Raw genomic sequence first — 20,069 nt, 5'->3', positions numbered from 1 at the left:
ATCTATGAATGTGGATATAACCCATTTGCTTTGTAGTTTTAAAAAATCTGAAACTCCCTCCAAGAATAGAGGTCCATACCATAAAACAGAATACAGTTGGCCATTCACTGACTTGGGAATTTTTCCAACCACTCTTTCATTGATCTCTATGTGGTCTTCCAACCCATTACACATTTGAACTTATCTCTGTTTGGAAATAACCTCTCTGTATTTGTTGATCTTGGCTCTGGACATCATGTGTACTTGGCTATTGGTTTGTTTCTGGACTAGCAAGCTGGCATAGCAACCCAGCAGAGCATAAGATACTCAGCTGAGGTTACCACCTGACCAGGTACAAATTTAGTGTTTATGCCTCAAAAAACGCTGCTAGATAGCTTATCATAAGAGTGTCTTTCCTAGTTTCCCTGGTGGTCCAGCGGTTAAGAACCCACCTTGCGATGCAAGGGACACCTGTTTGATCCCTGGTCCAGGAAGACTCCCCCCTGCCATAGAGTTACCAAGCCCACGCGCCACAACTCCTGAGCCAGTGCTCTAGAGACTGAGAGCCACAACACCTGAAGCCAATGTGCAGAAACTACTGTAGCCTGTCTGCCTACAGCCCATGCTCCACGAGGGAAGGCGCCACAATTAGAAGCCCACACCCCACAGAGAGCAGCCCCCACTCACTGCAACTGGAGAAAGCCCTCGTGCAGCAGTGAAGACACACCACAGCCAAAAGACTAATAACAATAAAATAAGTAAATAAATCTTAAAAAAAGAGTGTCTTTCCTGCCATCTACTTTCCAGTTCACAAATTCAGTAAATATGTACCCCTTATCTACCGTGTATCAGACACTAATGATAAAAAAATGAAAAGGGAAAGGCCCTCACACAATATAAGAAAAAAGAAAGACATACATAATCTTTTGCTAATGAAAAATCTACTATATTCCTAATAGAGAAACACACATATTAAAGCATCTTGAAGCTCTCTGGTATTAAAGATAATCTGAATGAACTTTCAAAGATATTATCTACTTAGTGCCTTTAGTAGCCATTATTTTTCTAGCATACCTAAAAAGAGATCTGACCTTTCTCCTACAGCACCACAAACTCATGTTAAAAAGAAGTCTAAGGCCAAGAATTCATTAGAGAGGTATACTAATGTAAAACAAATGTATATTTCATGGAAGACATCAATGTACTGCAAATATTTTTCATTTTCTGAATCTCAAATTTCATTTTCTGAAATCTCACTGACAATTCTAAAATAAACCATCAAAATAAAACTCTAATAATGAAATTGCAATCAATGATGCAATCAACAAGGGGTTAATTTCCAAACTATACAAACAGCTCATACAACTCAATATCAAAAAGCCCAAACAATCCAATCAAAAAATGGGCAGAAAATCTAAATAAACATCTCTCCAAAAAAGACAAGCAGCCAACAGGCACACGAAAAGATGCTCAATATCACTAATTACTGCTGCTGCTGCTGCTGCTGCTAAGTCACTTCAGTCGTGTCCAACTCTGTGCGACCCCATAGACAGCAGCCCACTAGGCTCCCCGGTCCCTGGGATTCTCCAGGCAAGAACACTGGAGTGGGTTGCCATTTCCTTCTCCAGTGCATAAAAGTGAAGATGCTCAGTCGTGTCTGACTCTTAGTGACCCCATGGACTGCAGCCTACCAGGCTCCTCCGTCCATGGGATTTTCCAAGCAAGAGTACTGGAGTGGGGGTGCCACTCCCTTCTCCAATCACTAATTACTAGAGACATGCAAATCAAAATTATCAGGAGGTATCATCTCACACAGTCAGAGTAGCCATCATCAAAAAGTCTACAAATAATAAATGCTGGAGAGGATATGGAGAAAAGGAAACCCTCCTACACTGTTGGTGGGACTGTAAATTGGTGCAGCCACTATGGAAAACCATGTGGAAGTTCCTTTAAAAACTAAAAATAGTTATCACATGATCCAGCAACACCCCTCCTAGGCATATATCCGAAGAAAACTCTAATTTGAAAAGATACAAGCACCTCAACATTCACAGCAGCATTATTTACAACAGCCAAGACATCAAAGAAACCCAAGTATCCATCAACAGATTAATGGATAAAGAAGACATAGTGTATATCTATGTATACATAATGGAATATTACTCAGCCATAAAAAAGAATAAAATATTGCCATCTGCAGAAACATCAATGGACCTAGAGATTATCATAATGAGTGAAGTAACTCAGAGAAATAGGAAATTATATGCTATCACTTATATGTGGAATCTAAAAAATAATACAAATGGGGAAGGGACAGGGTGATAAATTAGGAGTATGGGATTAAGAAATACACTCTATCATATATAAAATAGAGACTAACCAGTGGACACGCTGGACAAAAGGATGATTCTTGTCCAGGGCAGGACAGAGCAGGAGGGTGTGAGATTTCATCATGCTACTCAAAATAGCCTGTAACTGAAAACTCATGAATTGTTTATTTCTGGAATTTTCCATTTAGTATTTCCAGATCAAGGTTGATACCCCATATCTCAAACCATGTAAAGCAAAACCATGGATAAAGTGGGGACTGTTGTACATATGTACATATGCTGTACATATGTTGTACATATTACCACTATTTTTTAGTTTTCTGCACAAAGTGGGGCGCGCTTGGAGCTGTCTAAATCCTCACCTTCAAGAACCGTAATCTAAAACAAACCTGTCCTGAGGAAATGAAAATGACTAATATGGCACACCTATTCTTCCCTTGACTCTGTGATTTAATTATCTGAAATAAAGTTTATTGTGAAACACTTGCTCATCCAGGTTTGTAATTCGTATGTTAAAGTCTTCTAAAAATCAGAGGAACATCTGTGATGTTCCCGCTTTTCTAATCAACCCATATCAAAGCATTGATTCATCTCAGTGGTCCTAAGGGAGGGTTTATCTTATCAACATTTAATAGTCAATACTCATAGCAAAGTAAGTGGTACCTCAGGCCAACAGGTCTTAGTGGTCATTAAAAGCAAACAAATTAAAAAAAAATAAACAGATAATTAGAAGTCCTGAGCTTTGGAAGACTTCCAATTCAGGCAGAACTTCTAAAGATGGAGTCTTTTTCTAAAGGAGAAAATAGTAATTACTTCCTTATTTTAAAAAATGAAGTAGAACTGATTTCCAGTGTTGTATTAGTTTCAAGGTGTGGAGCAAGGTGATTTGGTTATATATTCATATATATTCTTTTTCAGTTTCTTTTCCATTACAGGGTATTACAAGATACTGAATACAGTTCCCTGTGCTATAGAGTAGGTCCTTGCTGCTTATCTGTTTTATATACAGTTGTGTGTATCTGTTAAACGCAAACTCATAATTTATCCCCCCCCCTCCTTTCTGCTTTGGTAACCAAAGTTTGTTTCTATGTCTGTGAGTCTGTTTCTCTTTTAGAAATAAGTTCTTTTGTATCATTTTTTTAGATTGAACATATTGGTGATAACCATTACTTCTAATTCCATGTTCTCTCCCTTTACCCCACAACTCACACTATGTTTGGTGCTCAAATAAAGACATACTTAAGCTTTCCACCTCATTTATCTAATTATCAAAACAAAGCCCTCATCCCTATAAACCTTAAATGCCTCTAATTAAGATAATCAACTGCAAAAGAAAAAAAAAAAAGATAACCAACTGCCAATAGTGCCCAGTGCCTTCTTTGAGTTCAATGAAGTAGGTTATCAGTACTTACTCTGCATCAAGAATTTACATTAATCTGTACTACTCCCTGCGCTTCTCAGGTGGTGTTAGTGGTAAAGAACCTGCCTGCCAATGAAGGAGATGTAAGAGACATGAGTTTGACCCCTAGGTTGCTAAGATCTCCTGGAGAAGGGAATGGCAACCTACTCCAGTATTCTTGCCCAGAGAATCCCATGAACAGAGGAAGCTGGTGGGCTACAGTCCATGGGGTCACAAAGAGTCAGACATGACTGAAGCATCTTAGCATACATGCATACACTACTTAAAAGCACTGAGTTATCAGGAAAATTCAACCAAGTATCAATAATCAAAAGTATTTTTAATAAACAGTAAGTAAGTTCAAAGGGCACAGGATATGTTTCAGAAATAACAAGTGACCATGAACAAGTTACTTCCCTATTTAAAGAGGGTTTCCCCTGTTAAATGAAGGAACTGGAACATATGGTCTCTATAATCCCATCCAGCTTCAAGTCTCAATGACTCTGAGACTATAGGCTAAGCATAAATAGTATGAAACAGAAACCTACTCTAGGGATTTCCCTACAGTCCAGTGGTTAAGACTCCCCACTTCCACTGCAGGGGGCACGGGACTGATCTCTGGTTGGGGAACTAAGATCCTGCATGCTCCATGGTGCAGCTAAAGAATAAAAAAAATTAAAAAAGAAAATAGAAAACTACTCTAAGTAAAAGGATTGGCCTGTAATATACATCAGAGATAATAAATACATATCAGTACACAAAGACAGGCTAACCATCTCCACAGGAATTCAGGAAGGGACAAGATCAATGAAGGCTAGAGCAGTTTTCTAACTGGATATGGCTTCTGTAAGATGGGAAAAGATGTGGATACCCAGAGAAGTGGACAGGCTTCCAAGCAAAAATAACAGCATAAAGTCAGCAAAGAAAAAAATGAGCAAGAAACAACAGATAGATCTGGACATGGAACAATGGACTGGCTCCAAATTGGGAAAGGAATACATCAAGGCTCCATACTGTCACCCTACTTATTTAACTTATATGCAGAGTACATCATGTGCTGGACTGGATGAAGCACAAGCTGGAATCAAGACTGACAGGAGAAATATCAACAACCTCAGATATGTAAATGATACCACTCTAACAGCAGAAAGCGAAGAGTATCTAAAGAGCCTCTTGATGAAGGTGAAACAGGAGAGTGAAAAAGCAGGCTTAAGACTGAACATTCAAAAAACGAAGATCATGGCATCTGGTCCTATCACTTCATGGCAAACAGATAAATGCAGTGACAGACTTTATTTTCTTGGGTTCCAAAATCACTGTGGACAGTGACTGCACCCATGAAATTAAAAGATGCTTTCTCCTTGGAAGAAAAGCTATTACAAACCTAGACAGTATACTAAACTGCAGAGACATTACTTTGCCAACAAAGGTCCGTCTAGTCAAAGCTATGGTTTTTCCAGTAGTCATGTACAGATGGGATAGCTGGACCACAAAGAAAGTTGAGCACCGAAGAATTGATGCTTTCAAACTGTGGTGTTGGAGAAGACTCTTGAGAGCTCCTTGGACAGCAAGGAGATGACACCAGTCAATCCTAAAGCAAATCAACCCTGAATATTCACTGGAAGGTCTAATGCTGAAGTTGGAACTCCAATACTTTGGCCACTGGATGTGACGAGCCAACTCATTGGAAAAGACCCTGATGCTAGAAAAGATCGAGGGCAGGAGGAGAAGGAGGCAAGTTGAGAAGGTTGGATGGCATCACTGACTCAATGGACATGACTTTGAGCAAATTCTGGGAGACACTGAAGGACGGGGAAGCCTGTCTTGCTGCAGTCCACAGAGTTGTAAAGAGTCAGACATGGCTGAGTGACTGAACAACAAAAACAACAACGTATATCAGTTTTGTTGCCTAAATAAACTGCTATTTCTTCTAAATTGCACTAAACTGCCAAATTAATTAATTTCTTTAATTTTTAAGATCTTTGAAGTCTTTCATTGTTAGAAGAGCTGATAAATTACTATTGTGAATTAAAATGGCCTTTCTCTTGATAACTAAATATATCTTAACATGCAGGCCATTAATCATTAAGATTTTATGGGTCATTGCTGACCATTTTGATATGCAAGCCTACTGTCTTAATGCTGGCTGCATACCCTCCTCTTTTTGCCAAAACCAGCAACATTTTTAATGATTGATTATATTCTTCATGTATCTTCTATGGTAAGGGCATAACCAAAATAAAAGAAACAGATTTCAAATGGATGTCCATCTGCCTTTGCAAATAAAGATCTACAATAAGGTACAACATACAATCTCTAAGTTTTAAAATGAAAGAGTGCTTTGCTGGTGGATCAGTGGTAAAGAACCTGCCTGCCAATGCAGGAGACATGGGTTCAATCCCTGATCCAAGAAGATCCCATACGCCTTGGAGCAACTAAGCCTGTGCTAGTCAACTACTGAGCCTGTGCTCTAGAGTCCTGGAGCCACACCACTGAAGCCCACATGCCCTAGAGCCCATGCTCCACAACTAGAGAGGAGCCCCACCTCGCCACAACTACAGAAAAGCCCGCGCACCAATAAAGACCCAGCACAGCCAAAAACAAAATAAATAACTAAATAAACTTTAAAATGAAAGGCTCAGTTTGAACTTTTTCTTTTCTTGCAGCATCTTGGTTCCCTGAAAAGCCAGCAAACCTGGGCCCCCTGCAGTGGCACCATGGAGTCTTAATCACTGGAATGATAAAACCATCTTCTGATCCTTAAGCTTACTGCTCCTATCAATGAAGAAATATTTCACTTCACTGATAGACTTCATTTCAATATTATGAAGGATTATCATTTCTTTCAAGTCAATTGTTTTAAAAACACACACTTACCCAGCATTGTTGCTGACTGCAGTTAGTCCTTTTACTCCAGTCTTTAGCAAAGCTCCTATAAGATTCTCTGGAATTCCACATAACCCAAAACCTATAATGGGCCAAGAAGATAAATAATTTTATGTAAAGGGTAATTTTCTTCCAAGGAAATGTATCTGTTACTCTTTTTTAAAAAAAGAAAAATGTACCAGCACATTATTAGACCTACTATGCAAATGCATAGATATATCTCAGCAACTTAAGAAGTAGTCGTAGACAGTAAAAAGATCAATGGTTGCCAGGAATTTGAGAGGTAGGGGGACATGAATACACAGAGTACAGAAGTTTTCATGAGCAGTGAAATACTTTATATGACATTATAATGATATATATATATATATATATATATGTCATTATACTTTGGTCCAAACCCATAGAATGCGCAACATTATTTACTTCATTAAAGTGTACCCTAAGGTGAACTGTGGATTTTGGTGATTATGTCAATGCAATTCATCCTTGGTTAATAAAAAAAAAAGTTCCTCTCTGTTGATAATGGCTATGCATGTGTGGGGAGGGCGTATATGGGGAATTTCTGTACCTTCTTGTCAATTTTATTATAAACCTAAAACTGCTTTGAAAAAAAAGTTTCCAAAAAAAAAAAATTAACACTCAGGATAGACATTTTTGGTAAAACTTTTGTTTCACTTATATATGTATACATATTATATACATGTGTGTTTGTTGGATTGTAATGTAAAATGTGTTTTTAGATCAAAAAAGTTTGCAAATCACTTTACTAAAGTTCTACTGGCAAAACAAAGCACAAATAAACCTCAAAAAAATGAAATAAAATAAATGGCCATACAGCTATCTCCAAATGTTTTACATCATTATATAGTACCAGATATCACTGCCAAGTTCTTGATTCATAAGTATAAAGCCAAGTGCAATGTGTAAATACAGCCAGCTACACATTGTTCTTCTTGCACTTAACTGCATATTTGTTATTTTCCCACTTTAAAATTGAACCTTTACACAGTTACTTTTTCAAGCATGTTTGTTTTACATTCCTGGGTAGATTCTGCAGATCTAGAAGCCTAAGCCAATGACTTTCATTTCTTTTACACAATTCCTCAAACAGTATTGGGTCTAACAATTTAATGACTGCCAAGTTGAATGAATGAATGAAGAGCAAGCCTAAAAATAACCCTTGATTTTTATGACCAAGGCCTAGAAATCCAAAGAAACGTATAAGAATCAGGCAACAAGTTTAATGAGTGTGAGAGAGGGGTGCTAAAAGACATTCTAAACAAAAAGAAGCAATAGAACTTGAGAGGCTCACTAACAGATAGATGCGGATGTGTGCTCTAGCTTCTAAAATGAGGAGGAACAAAAGGAATGGCCAGTGTGGGCTGCTGAGATCAATGCAAATGGTTTTTTTTCTTGATGCAAACGTTTTAAGGTAAGCAGAATTCCCAAGTATCTAGGGATTTTTCAAAGCTACTAGTAAGATATCCCCATTTAAGGTGTCAGCTTTCCAAATAATAGGAAAAGAAATAGAAAAGGAAAGAAAAGGTCAGATATAAAGTGCTAAACCTTGCCAAACTTTCAGAAAGGGGACACTATAATAAAAAAAAATAGATAATCTGTAATAAATAAATTAAAATTAGATAAAGAATTGATAATTAAACAATAAAATAACTGGCATTTCTAATAATTGGCATTTATTAACAAAGTAATAAAATAATTAGCCTTTCTAATCACCTCACCATTGTGATTTCCCTGCTTTGCAAAAATCAAAAGGAAAACAATACTATTACTCACCACCAACCAGTATTGTTGCACCATTAGGAATGTCTTTTACCGCTTCCACTGGGTCTGTATAAAATTTGGTATGCTGAGCTGTGCTAGTTGAAAAGTAGCAAATACATCCCTAAAACATTAAAAAACATTTTTAAGTGAATAAGCAGTTGGAAACTTGTGTTTATTTTGCATGTATACAAATATATTCAATTATTATATTTACAAGGATAATTTCACTAGCTTGTCTTTGAAAGAGTGGGGCTGTAAGTAGTTCATCTTAAGAGTAGGATGGACAGAGACTTCCCTGATGGTCCAGTGGTTAAGACTCCAGGCTCCCAATGCTGAGGACTCAGGTGAAATCCCTGGTTAGGGAACTATATCCACATGCCAAATCTAGAGTTCATGTGCCACAACTAAAGATCCTGCATGCCACTGTTTACAATAGCCAGAACATGTTATCAACCTGATGTCCATCGACAGGTGAATAGATGAAGAGGTTGTGGTACATATACACAATGGAATATTACTCAGCCATAAAAGGAACAAAATGGTGTCATTTGTAGTGATGTGGATGAACCTAGAGTCTCTCATACACAGTGAAAGAAGTCAGAAAGAGAAAAACAAATATTAACGTATATACATGGAATCTAGAAAAATGAACCTATCTGCAAGGTAGGAATAGAGACACAGATACAGAGAACAGACTTGTGCACACAGAAGGGAAAAATGAAGGCAGGCAAAAAGAGAGTAGCACTGACATATGTATGCTACCATGTGTAAAACACAGCTGGTGGGAAGCTGCTGTAAAACACAGGGAGCTCAGCATGGTGCTCTGTGATGACGTAGCAGGGTGGGGTGGGGGCGGGGAGGGAAGCTCAAGACAGAGGGGATATATGTTATGTATACTTATAGCTGATTCACTTTGTTGTACAGCAGAAACTAACAGGACATTGTAAAGTAATTATCCTCCAATTTTAACAAATCCTATGGTAAACCATAATGGAAAAGAATATTTAAAAACATAACATATATATATGTATAACTGAATTACTTTACTGTATGACAGGAATTAACACACTGTAAATCAACTATAAGTGAAGTGAAGTTGCTCAGTCGTGTCCGACTCTTGGCAACCCCATGGACTGTAGCCTACCAGGCTCCTCTGTCCATGGGATTTTCCAGGCAATAGTACTGGAGTGGATTGCCATTTCCTTCTCCAGTGGATCTTTCCGACCCAGGGATCGAACCCGGGTCTCCTGCATTGTAGACAGACGCTTTACCATCTGAGCCACTAGGGAAGTCTTACTTCAATAAAAATAAATAAGAAAAAAAAAAGATACTGTGTGTGGCAACCAAGACCCACAGTGGCCAAATCAACAAATAAATATTTAACAACAACCATAAAAAAGAGTAGAGATTCACAAATTACCACCAGAATCCCCTTATGATCGATATCTTCTATTATATAAGAAAAGCTCTGTGTCATTTGGGGCCCCTTGAAAGAGTGAAAGAAAGCAGATACTGTGTATGATGGGACTCAAATTCACAATATCAGTGTCAATATTGATTTTTGATAGCAATACAACCAACAAATATTTCCTGAGAACCCGTATGTGCCAAATCCTCTGCTATTTATTCCAATCTAGTAAGTATTAGGCAATGGCAACCCACTCCAGTACTCTTGCCTGGAAAATCCCGTGGTTGGAGGAGCTTGATGGGCTGCAGTCCATGGGGTCGCTAAGAGTCGGGCATGACTGAGTGACTTCACTTTCACTTTTCACTTTCATGCATTGGAGAAGGAAATGGCAACCCACTTCAGAGTTCTTGCCTGGAGAATCCCAGGGACGGGGAGCCTGGTAGGCTGCCGTCTATGGGGTCGCACAGAGTCAGACACAACTGAAGTGACTTAGCAGCGGCAGTAAGTATTAAGATACAACTGATGCTCTCAATACTATAAAAACTACAGATTTGGGCCTTGATCCAATCTTGGGTATCAAAGAACACCTCCGGAAGGGACAAGAACAGCACACAAAAACTCATTCCCTTCTAGGGCCTAGAGTTTATGGATGCCAAAGAAAAGCAGCAGACTGTTAACTCCAAGAGGGGCATGGCCAGTCTCATCACAGTGTACTATCTGGTGCAAGTCAGGCTATCTGGCGAGCATTCACCATCAGTTTTAAACTGTTTCCCTCTTTACACTTCACTCACAGTATGAACAGGAAAAATGATAAAGTCGATTGAGTTGCAATCAATCACTCATACTTAACATCATCTCTCCTTTATTCTTATTAAATAGTCGACCTAAAAAAAAGAGGGCTTCCCCAGTGGCTGAGGGGTAAAGAATCTGCCTGCCAAGCAGGAAATAGAGAAGACGTGGGTTTGATCCCTGGATTGGGAAGAACCCCCTAGAGGAGGAAACAGCAACCCACTCCAGTAGTCTTGCCTGAAAATTCCCATAGACAGAGGAGCCTGGTGGGCTACAGTCCATGGAATCGTAAAGAGTCAGACACAACTGAGTACGCATGCATAAAAAGAGAGGGGGTAGAGAGAATGACACCTGACTCCTGAGACACTGCCCCTTAACCAGCCCATCGATGTAAGCTCACACCCATGCCTATCAGAGCCTCCCAGACAGAGAACTCTAGGAGATCAAAGTAAAAGCATAAATGAGTGCTCTCATTTTTTTAATCCCTCGAAAATCTCCTTTCATAAAAAGTGTCAGTTCAGTTCATTTCAGTTCAGCCACTCAGTCGTGTCCGACTCTTTGTGACCCCATGGACTGCAGCATGCCAGGCCTCCCTGTCCATCACCAACTCCCGGAGTTTACTCAAACTCACGTCCACTAAGTCAATGATGCCATCTAACCATCTCATCCTCTGTTATCCCCTTCTCTAGCATCAGGGTCTTTTCAAATGAGTCAGTTCTTCGAATCAGGTGGCCAAAGGATTGGAGTTTCAGCTTCAGCATCAGTCCTTCCAGTGAACACCCAGGACTGATTTCCTTTAGGATGGACTGGTTGGATCTCTCTGCAGTTCAAGGGACTCTCAAGTGAAGTGAAGTGAAGTCACTCAGTCGTGTCCGACTCTGCGATCCTGTGGACTGTAGTCTACCAAGCTCCTCCATCCATAGGATTCTCCAGGCAAGAATACTGGAGTGGGTTGCCATTTCCTTCTCCAGGGGATCTTCCTGACCCAGGGATCGAACCCGGGTTTCCCGCATTGGAGGCAGACGCTTTAACCTCTGAGTCACCAGGGAAGCCCCAAAGACTCTCAAGAGTCTTCTCCAACACCACAGTTCAAAAGCATCAACTCTTCGGCACTCAGCTTTCTTCACAGTCCAACTCTCATATCCATACATGACTACTGGAGAAACCATAGCTTTGACTAGATGGACCTTTGTTGGCAAAGTAATGTCTCTGCTTTTTAATATGCTGTCTAGGTTGGTCATAAAAAGTGTCAATTAGTACAAAAGGTAGAGAAGGAAATGGCAACCCACTCCAGTGTTCTTGCATATAGAATTCCATGGACAGAGGAGCCTGGTGGGCACCCCCTGGGGTCGCAAAGAGTCGGACACAACTGAACAACTAACACACAATACAAAAGGAGATTAAGAAACTATACTGAAAGTGCAATGAGATCTGCAAAGGTATAGGTTGCTAAATGACCTTTGTCCTTTTAAATTGCAACCTTGGTCAAGGTCAGATAAGGAAGAGTGGTTTACTGTGGCACACTGCCCACACACAGGGAAATAAGCAGAGGTGGGGATAGGAAGGAAAGAGCTTGAACCACCAACAGCGGTCTCCTCTGTCCTATACTCAAGTAGCAGGGATTTACTTGATTCTATTTTAACACACACATATATATGAAAATATGTTTTTAATCTTAGAACTTGAAAATCTGATAGCCTAACGAGGCCAACATATATATCATAAAATGAAACTGAGGATATCTCCTAGAAAACAGGGGCTTCTCAGGTGGTACAGTGGAGACACAAGAGATGGGGATTCAATCCCTGGGTCGGGAAGATCCCCCTGAGAAGGAAATGACAACCCATTCCAGTATTCTTGCCTGAGACATCCCAAGGACAGTCTGGCAAGCTACAGTCCATAGGGTGGCAAAGAGTCAGACACAACTGAGCACGGATGCATGCCTAAAAAACAGAGAAGAGAAAAACACACACGTATCTAATCCAACCATCTCATTTTACAAGTGAAGTTTCTGAAGATAGAAGGATCTTGTAATTTACCCCACACTGTTAAAGCAAGACCAGTTCCCAGGTTTCGCCTTCTATCACTGGGGCCCTCTACCACAATATGTTCCTTTCTGTCCTTTTCAAAAATCCTCAGTCTTATACTACTTCTATTTTATTACTTATGTACGACAAACCTTAATGAGTGTCTTATTTTTTCATGAAGAACTCTGTTGTCCTTATTTTCAGTGAAAGGTAAAGAGTCAGGGCCTTAGTAGGAAGAGGAAGAAAGTTAAAGAATTTGTCTGGGGTGGGTAAAACTGCTGAAGACTGAAAATTCTCTCAATATGACCGTACACTCTAGTAATCTAACACAATTATCTATTAATGTTTCCAAACTTATAGCTCCTCTGACATTTTTTACTGTAGTTAAAATCGGTTGTTGTTGTTCAGTCGTGTCCAGCTCTTGGCGATCTCATGGACTACAGCATGCCAGGCTCCCTGTCCTTCAATATCTCCCGGAGTTTGCTCAAACTCATGTCCACTGAGTCAATGATACCATCCAAACAGCTCATCCTCTGTTGCCCTGTTCTCCTCCTGCCCTCAATCTTTTCCAGCATCAGGGTCTTTTACAACAAGCTGGTTTTTTGCATCAGATGGCCAAAGTATTGGAGCTTCAGTTTCAGTATCAGTCCTTCCAATGAGTATTCAGGATTGACTTCCCTTAGGATTGACTGGTTTGATCTCCCTGTTGTCCAAGGGACTCTCGAGAGTCTTCTCAATCACCACAATTCAAATGGCAAGCCACTCCAGTATTCTTGCTGGAAGAACCCCATGAACAGTATCATTCATTACAAACAGTCATAAATTACTGAGAAGTGGACTTACCTGGTGGTCCAGGGGTTAAGACTGAGCTCCCAATGCAGGGGGCCCAAGTTTGAACCCTGGTCAGGCAACTAGATCCAACCTGCCACAACTAAGAGTTCACATGCTGTGATGAAGATCAAAGATCCCAAGTGCCACAACTAAGACCCACGGCAGCCAAATACATATATAAATCTTTTTTTTCTTAATTACTGAGACACTTGTGCTACATCTCCCCCAAAAACAACCTCAGAAGTATTTTAGAAAAAACCCAAGTGTTTCACATTTACCCAATCAAAAGCTTAAAAGCAATAAACTAATTCATATTTTCAGAGAATGTGAGGACTCAAGATAATAAAGAAGAATTTACAGGTACTCAGCATTGGTCTGTTCATTTTGCATATGTTCAGTTAACAATATTTGTTGATATTTATTATCTATTTATTATAACAACATTTGATATCTATTGACTGACAAACAGTGGCATAATGGGCCACACTCTATTAATCTCAGAGTCTAAAATATCCTTGTTTCAAATGCCAGTAGAAGTATTAACTGGAGAAAATTACTTAACTTCTGAGCCTCTTTTTTTGGCGGGTGGAGCGGAGGTGGCAGTGACATTAAGTTTATAAAAGTGAAAGTCACTCAGTCATGTCCGACTCTTTGCGACCCCATGGACTATACAGTCCATGGAATTCTCCAGGCCAAAATACTGGAACGGGTAGCCTTTCTCTTCTCCAGGAGATCTTACCAACCCAAGGATCGAACCCAGGTCTCCAGCATTGCAGGTGGATTCTTTACCAGCTGAGCCACAAGGGAAGCCCAAGAATACTGGAGTGGGAAAAAAAAAAGAATACTGGAGTGGGTAGCCTATCCCTTCTCCAGCGGATCTTCCCGACCCAGGAATCGAACCTGGGTCTCTTGCATTGCAGGTGGATTCTTTACCAACTGAGCTATCAGGGTTTACAAAAAGATGATCATTTTTTAAAAATTCCTGTCAATGATTTCCATATAATTAGACATGTAATTGTATCACATAACAAGACACTCTTCTTAATTTTTTTTTTTAAAGCATGATACAAACAATGATAACTGTTTCCCAGGGATGTAGTACAGATCAAACAATTATGTATTATTATTATAAAGCTAAGAAGCACTTAGCCCTGAGCCTGGATTACAGAAGATACCCAGGGGATATGATCTTTGCTTGGGAAATGCAACCTTTTCTCCACTCCCCACCAGGGCAGTAAGATTAACCTGACATTGATTGGGAGTTTAGTTTTCATTTTTAACCTCCCCACTCTACCCTCCACGAATGCAAAAACAGACACATTACTGATTTTACAAAGAATTTAACATGATCCATACTATAACCAATTAATCCAAGCAATCTTTGTTGAGGGTTTTGAAAAAAAAAAATGAGCCCCAGCTTTAAGATTACTTTAATGTAATTATTTTATTCGCAATCAAGTTGCCAGTGTAAGTATCTAAAGATTATTGGGCAAACAGCAATATGAACTGCAGGCAGTGAGGCGAAAAGGAAGCACGATGCCTGAGGCCAGTTACCACAGAAAGTTTGCTGTGGATCTTCAAGGCCTGAAGACCAGCGAACTGCCCAGAACCTGGGAGGCAGCACCCCTGAGAAAGCCTTGGAATCTGTTCTCTGACACACATACTCCTTGCCCACTATCCCTTCCCACATTCCCTGCTTCTGTTGGTCAAGAAACAGACACCCAACACCTTCCAAGAATTGGCAGGGAGGTGGGGAGAAAGATGTCTCTAATCACCTACCTTTATTCCTATGATAACTGAATTCAAGTAGAGCTCTAAACTGCTCTACCTTCTACTATATTTTAAATATTAAAATAATGATGTGAAAAAACCCAAGCATCATCTGCTACAAAAATAAGTAAATAAATAAAATAATCTTCAACTTTGCAGAAATTACCTAAAAGAATGAAGAGTAATGACCTGTACAGCTTTGACAGCTACTGATTCTAGGAGTAATTTTTTTTTTCCACTGAGATCTTCCTTTACATTAACATAATATATTTTGTTTTGTTTTTCCACCCTCCTACCTTCTGCAAAATTCCATTTCATTGTTTCCACTAGTTTCTGCTAATACTATTGAGGGAAAGAAATAATAGTGATTTAGTACATAATGAAGCTAAGAAATAAAATTCTTGCAGTGAAAAATTGTTTTCTATTAAATCTAGTTCTTTGAAAACCTTCTCCCTCTTCCTACTTTGTTCTCATCTTCAAATTCTTACACTTAATCTTTGCGATCAGATTCTACTGTGGAGCCTAAGTTTTATCTCATGACTTCCCAATCCAGAACTCCTTCCTTTCTAACCACTTCTACCACTAATTCTTTCACCTAAATTTCTCTTTTTTCTGTCATTCAACACTCCAGAACTTAGTGAAATGAAAATGCACTTCACTTTGCAGATGTCTGAGGGAAAATTCACAAACCACACTGTCTTTTTTTATTTTTAAACAAATTTTATCTTAATGATAGGAACTATACACCTACACGCTCTCTACCTTGTCTCCTTATAGTTAAATATATCAGGACACAGAAAGATTGACATTGTCTAGGTCAGTCTCAAAGTTGTATATATAGAAGTGGGGAGGATAGGCCATCTGGAGAGAGGTTCAGAAAACACCATTAGAAGGAAAGGGCATTAACATGCAAGTGGATATACACTGTCTTGCAAGGAGAGCATGGCACTACTGCCAAGAGGAAGTAGTGACATGTGCTAAAATGCTTTAGGTATCCAGCACTGGACCAGTGTTGACCAAAGATGGACACTGTCATTAATAATTAATCACTCACTTATGACACAAACGAATCACAAGGAGCTCACAGGAGTTGCTGACACGGAGCAGTGCTCTACAGCAATAGCATACTTTGTTTTCTAGGGAATGTACATATCGTATTCCAATTTTGAGGGATGCCCTGAAGCACTCTGAAGGATCATAGATAAATAAGCAATGCATTCTGCCTAGCGGATCAGAAAGTGTAAAAGTGTGCCAAGACTTAAAAAAAATAATGAGGGTGGGGATTCCAGAAAGGGGGAGCTGCCTGAGCAAAGGTACCAAGATGTGGAAAGACTATGTTTTCAAGGGCATGCAGGATCACACTGTGGAGAGAAGCTCATGAAGATCAGGCTGGTAAGGAAGTCAGGGCAAGTTGCAAAAGGCCTTAAAGACAACATTAGAGAGCTTCAACTTCATCCTTCATTGAGGAAAGGACAGCAAAGTGTTTTGTTTTGTTTGAAACAGAGATGTCACAACTCTCATACAAAAGCCTGAATCAGGAAAGTGGCAGGGGAACTCATTCTTTCATTCATTCCTCTATTTGTTCTAAAATACCCATTCTGGTGCCTCAGCTGGAAAAGAATCTGCCTGCAATGTGGGAGACCTGGGTTCGATCCCTGGGTTGGGAAGATCCCCTGGAGAAGAGAAAGGCTACCCACTCCAGTATTCTGACCTGGAGAATTCCAAGGACTGTATAGTCCATGGGGTCACAAAGAGTCAGACACAACTGAGCAACTTTCCCTTTCATACTTAATACTGAGACTAGAGAGTTAACAAACAAATAACCTCACAAGCATAGTCTCTGCTGTAGTGAAACTTACAAACTTACAAGGATAACAGCCACTAAATAACTGCAAAATTATCACACATGACACTGGTAATCAACTGCAAGTTAAAGAAAGGAGCAGAGGAGAGAATGGTTCCAAATTTCTAGCTTACATTCTGGATGGATACCGGTGCTGTTAACCATAATAAAAACAAAACAAGGAAGGAAAAAGCCACATTACAGCTGGTTCATTTTTGATCAGAAAGTCCTGAGAAGTACTGAGTGACATGAACCAGTAAGTTGTACTGGAAGGAAGGCAGTTCAGGAGAATCTGGGGTTGGAGATAAATCTGGAAAAGATGGTTTTCAAAGAAGAGAAATAGCTATAAGTGTTAATGGTAGTTTTAAGATTTTTTTTTCAGTAATAATTTTCTATAGTGAACAGAAAATAGTATTTAACATACCCTCCAAAACAATCATGGACTAAGGAAGATGGAAGATACCTTTGGGTAGTCTGTTTAGGTCAAAGGCAATGCCACTGGCTCTGAAAGTGCAGTCCTCAGACCAGCAGCTTTACTATCTGGGAACTAATTACTCAGGAACAAAGTACTGAGCTCCTACCAGGACCTACTAACTGGGAAACTCTGGGCATGAACATAGCAATCTATTTGATAAAGCCTCCAGGTAATTCTGATGCACACTCAAGTCTGGAAGACATGTTTACCACAAACAAACAAGAAAAAAAAAAAAAAAACCATCTCATTTTACCTGTTGGTTATATTTAGTAAAAAAAAAATCCTCAAGGTTACTCCATAAGTTTGCCCACAGTGTTTTCTCATCCTCGTAGGAAATGTGTTGAGTGTCTATTCTATGCATGGCAGTGTGTCATGCTCAGAGAGATGGAGAATAAGGCATACAGTATGGTTTGCAAATTTCATCTGGTTATGAAGATGATGTCTACACGTTCAAAAAGTTAAACAAGTATACAAGTGTTACAGTTAACGCAAGTAGGAGGTGAGGATTTAAGGGGTAAGCAGTATTTAAGTGCCAAGTCCTGGAGAACACCAAGCAAGGGGAGTTGGACCTACGATCAACAAATCCTGAAAGAGAGATGAGATACCGGAAAACCCATAATTTGTAACTCGGCCATCTAAGAAGACGTTTGCTGGGCTTTGGGAATAGTTTAATAATACACTTAAGAAAATAAGTAAATTACATTTAGGCAAATAAGTAACTAGCAGGGCTTCCCAAGTAGCCCAGGGGTAAAGAATCTACCTGTCAATGCAGGAGACACAAGAGATGTGGGTTCGATCCCTGGGTAGGGAAGATCCCCTGGCATAGCAAATAGCAACCCACACCAGTATTCTTGCCTGGAAAATTCCATGAACAGAGGAGCCTGGCGGGCTACAATCCATGGGGTCGCAAAGAGTTGGACACGACTGAGCATGCACACACAACTAAGTGCCAAAACAAGGAATGTTATTAACCTTGGCCCAGGGAGGTCGCTGTGTCCTGATCTGCTCTCGTTTCAGCGCCCACAGCAATGACAGAAGGTCGAGCTCCCTTCTAACAATGCTTTACAAATCCAAAGCTACCTGCAATTATTTAAATGCCTTCTAACAGGTATTTACGTGTAAATCTTCCCAGTTCTTAATTACCATCTAGCACTCACCTACGGGCTTTGTCACAGCCCCTCCCCGTTCACCGCTCTCAGAGTGGATGCCAGTAAGATGCCACAGCAAATGGGGAAGAAGCGAAGTTCCTTGTGAGGAGGTAAGTGTTAAACGCACACTTTTTAAGCTCAGAACTATTATTCAAAAACATCACTTTTCCTTGTCTCTTCCAAGGAAAAGGCTCCCGTGGTGACGGAGGTAGCTGAGGTAAGCTAGTTTCCTAGACTTGCCACTCCGGTCCTGTCCGAGGACTCCGGATAAGAACCGCACTGGGGCGACGGCTTACAGGCAGGGACAGAACACGCGGGAAAAAAAAAAGACGACACAGCCCACAACCGCAGCGCGAGGGCCTCGAGATACTACCGTTATTGAAGAGTTTGCAGTAAGAGTGGACAACGTTTGCAAGAACTTGGAAAACGGAAATCCTAAGGAGCCTCAGAAGAAAGGGATGCCCGCGCTCGAAGCCAGACCTCCACAGGGTACTCGGCGTGGCGAGGTAAACGCGCAGGCAAGCGCTCCAGTCCGGGTTCCGCTTCCCACCGCCGAGGTGCGGCGCAGCCCCATGCGGAGAAGGGGCGCAGCGTTCCACCGCCTTGGCGGCAAACTCGAGCCGACCCCTGGCTAGCCCAGCCCTCAGTTCCGGGCCTGTAGAGGGGCCTCCGCCCCGAGATCCCCAATTCAGAGCGCAAACCTACCCCTTGCAGCCGTCGCCCCTTGCCCTCCTTAAGCCGGCGAACCCTCCCGGTCCCGTTTCGGCTGCCAACGCCCCTTCCCAAGAAACTGCCCGCGAAACGGAGATGGGAGCCAGGGCCTCTCCGCGCACTTCCGTGCCTCGTCTCGCCTCACTGGGCAAGCAGGTGCAGAACCAAGTCAAGGAGGCCAGGCGGAGAAGCAGCGAGGCAAGGAGGCGTCGGCGCGCCTCGGGGCCCTGGGAACCGCGCTCAGATGCCGGCTCCAGGGCTGGAGAGGTTGGGTGTGGGCAGACAAGAAAAAACGCTCGGGCTTTCGTCCGCGTTCTTCCGGGCGCGGCCTTGCTCTTCACCTGCACTTTACCTTGGACCAGACGCCCGCTGAGGGGAGGGCGGAGGCGCAGAACCGCAGGCGCGAGGAGAGGCGTGCGAGAGCTGCCATGCTGGGGTGGGCGCAGGGCGGGCCGCTGCGGGCGTGTGTGTCCACTGACGCCGCCGGGCCGCCGCGTCACTGGACGGGAGGAAAAGGAAGGCGCACGGAGGGCGGTCTGGAGGCTCGAGAGCGCTGCGGTGACGTCGTGGGTCCTCTGGCGCCGGGGCTTGGCAGGCAGAGCAGCGAGGATGGGAGGGGCCCGCGGGCGGGGCGGGTCGCGGGGGAAGGTCCCAGCCTAGCGGCGGTCGGCTGCATCACGCGGTCGGG

At 41.4% G+C, this 20,069-nt stretch overlaps 1 protein-coding gene across 2 annotated transcripts in view; it reads right to left on the bottom strand.

Moving 5' to 3' along the window:
* OXCT1 (3-oxoacid CoA-transferase 1) overlaps nt 1-19,854 on the bottom strand; it is a 164,221-nt gene extending 144,367 nt beyond the window's left edge. For both annotated transcript variants that reach the window (XM_068990464.1, XM_068990463.1), the window contains exons 1-3: nt 19,734-19,854; nt 8,392-8,500; nt 6,586-6,676 (exon numbers count right to left, since the gene is read on the bottom strand). In XM_068990464.1, coding sequence (XP_068846565.1) covers nt 6,586-6,676; nt 8,392-8,500; nt 19,734-19,811 — 278 coding nt within the window. In that variant the 5' untranslated portion in view covers nt 19,812-19,854. The remainder of the gene's footprint in view (nt 1-6,585; nt 6,677-8,391; nt 8,501-19,733) is intronic.
* Nucleotides 19,855-20,069: the final 215 nt, after the last annotated feature.

This window comes from Capricornis sumatraensis, chromosome 18, assembly GCF_032405125.1.
Source record: "Capricornis sumatraensis isolate serow.1 chromosome 18, serow.2, whole genome shotgun sequence".
In the NCBI taxonomy this organism is placed as follows: Eukaryota; Metazoa; Chordata; class Mammalia; order Artiodactyla; family Bovidae; genus Capricornis; species Capricornis sumatraensis.
Note: the sequence above shows the minus strand (reverse complement) of the source record. Positions and strands in the feature narration are given on the sequence as shown.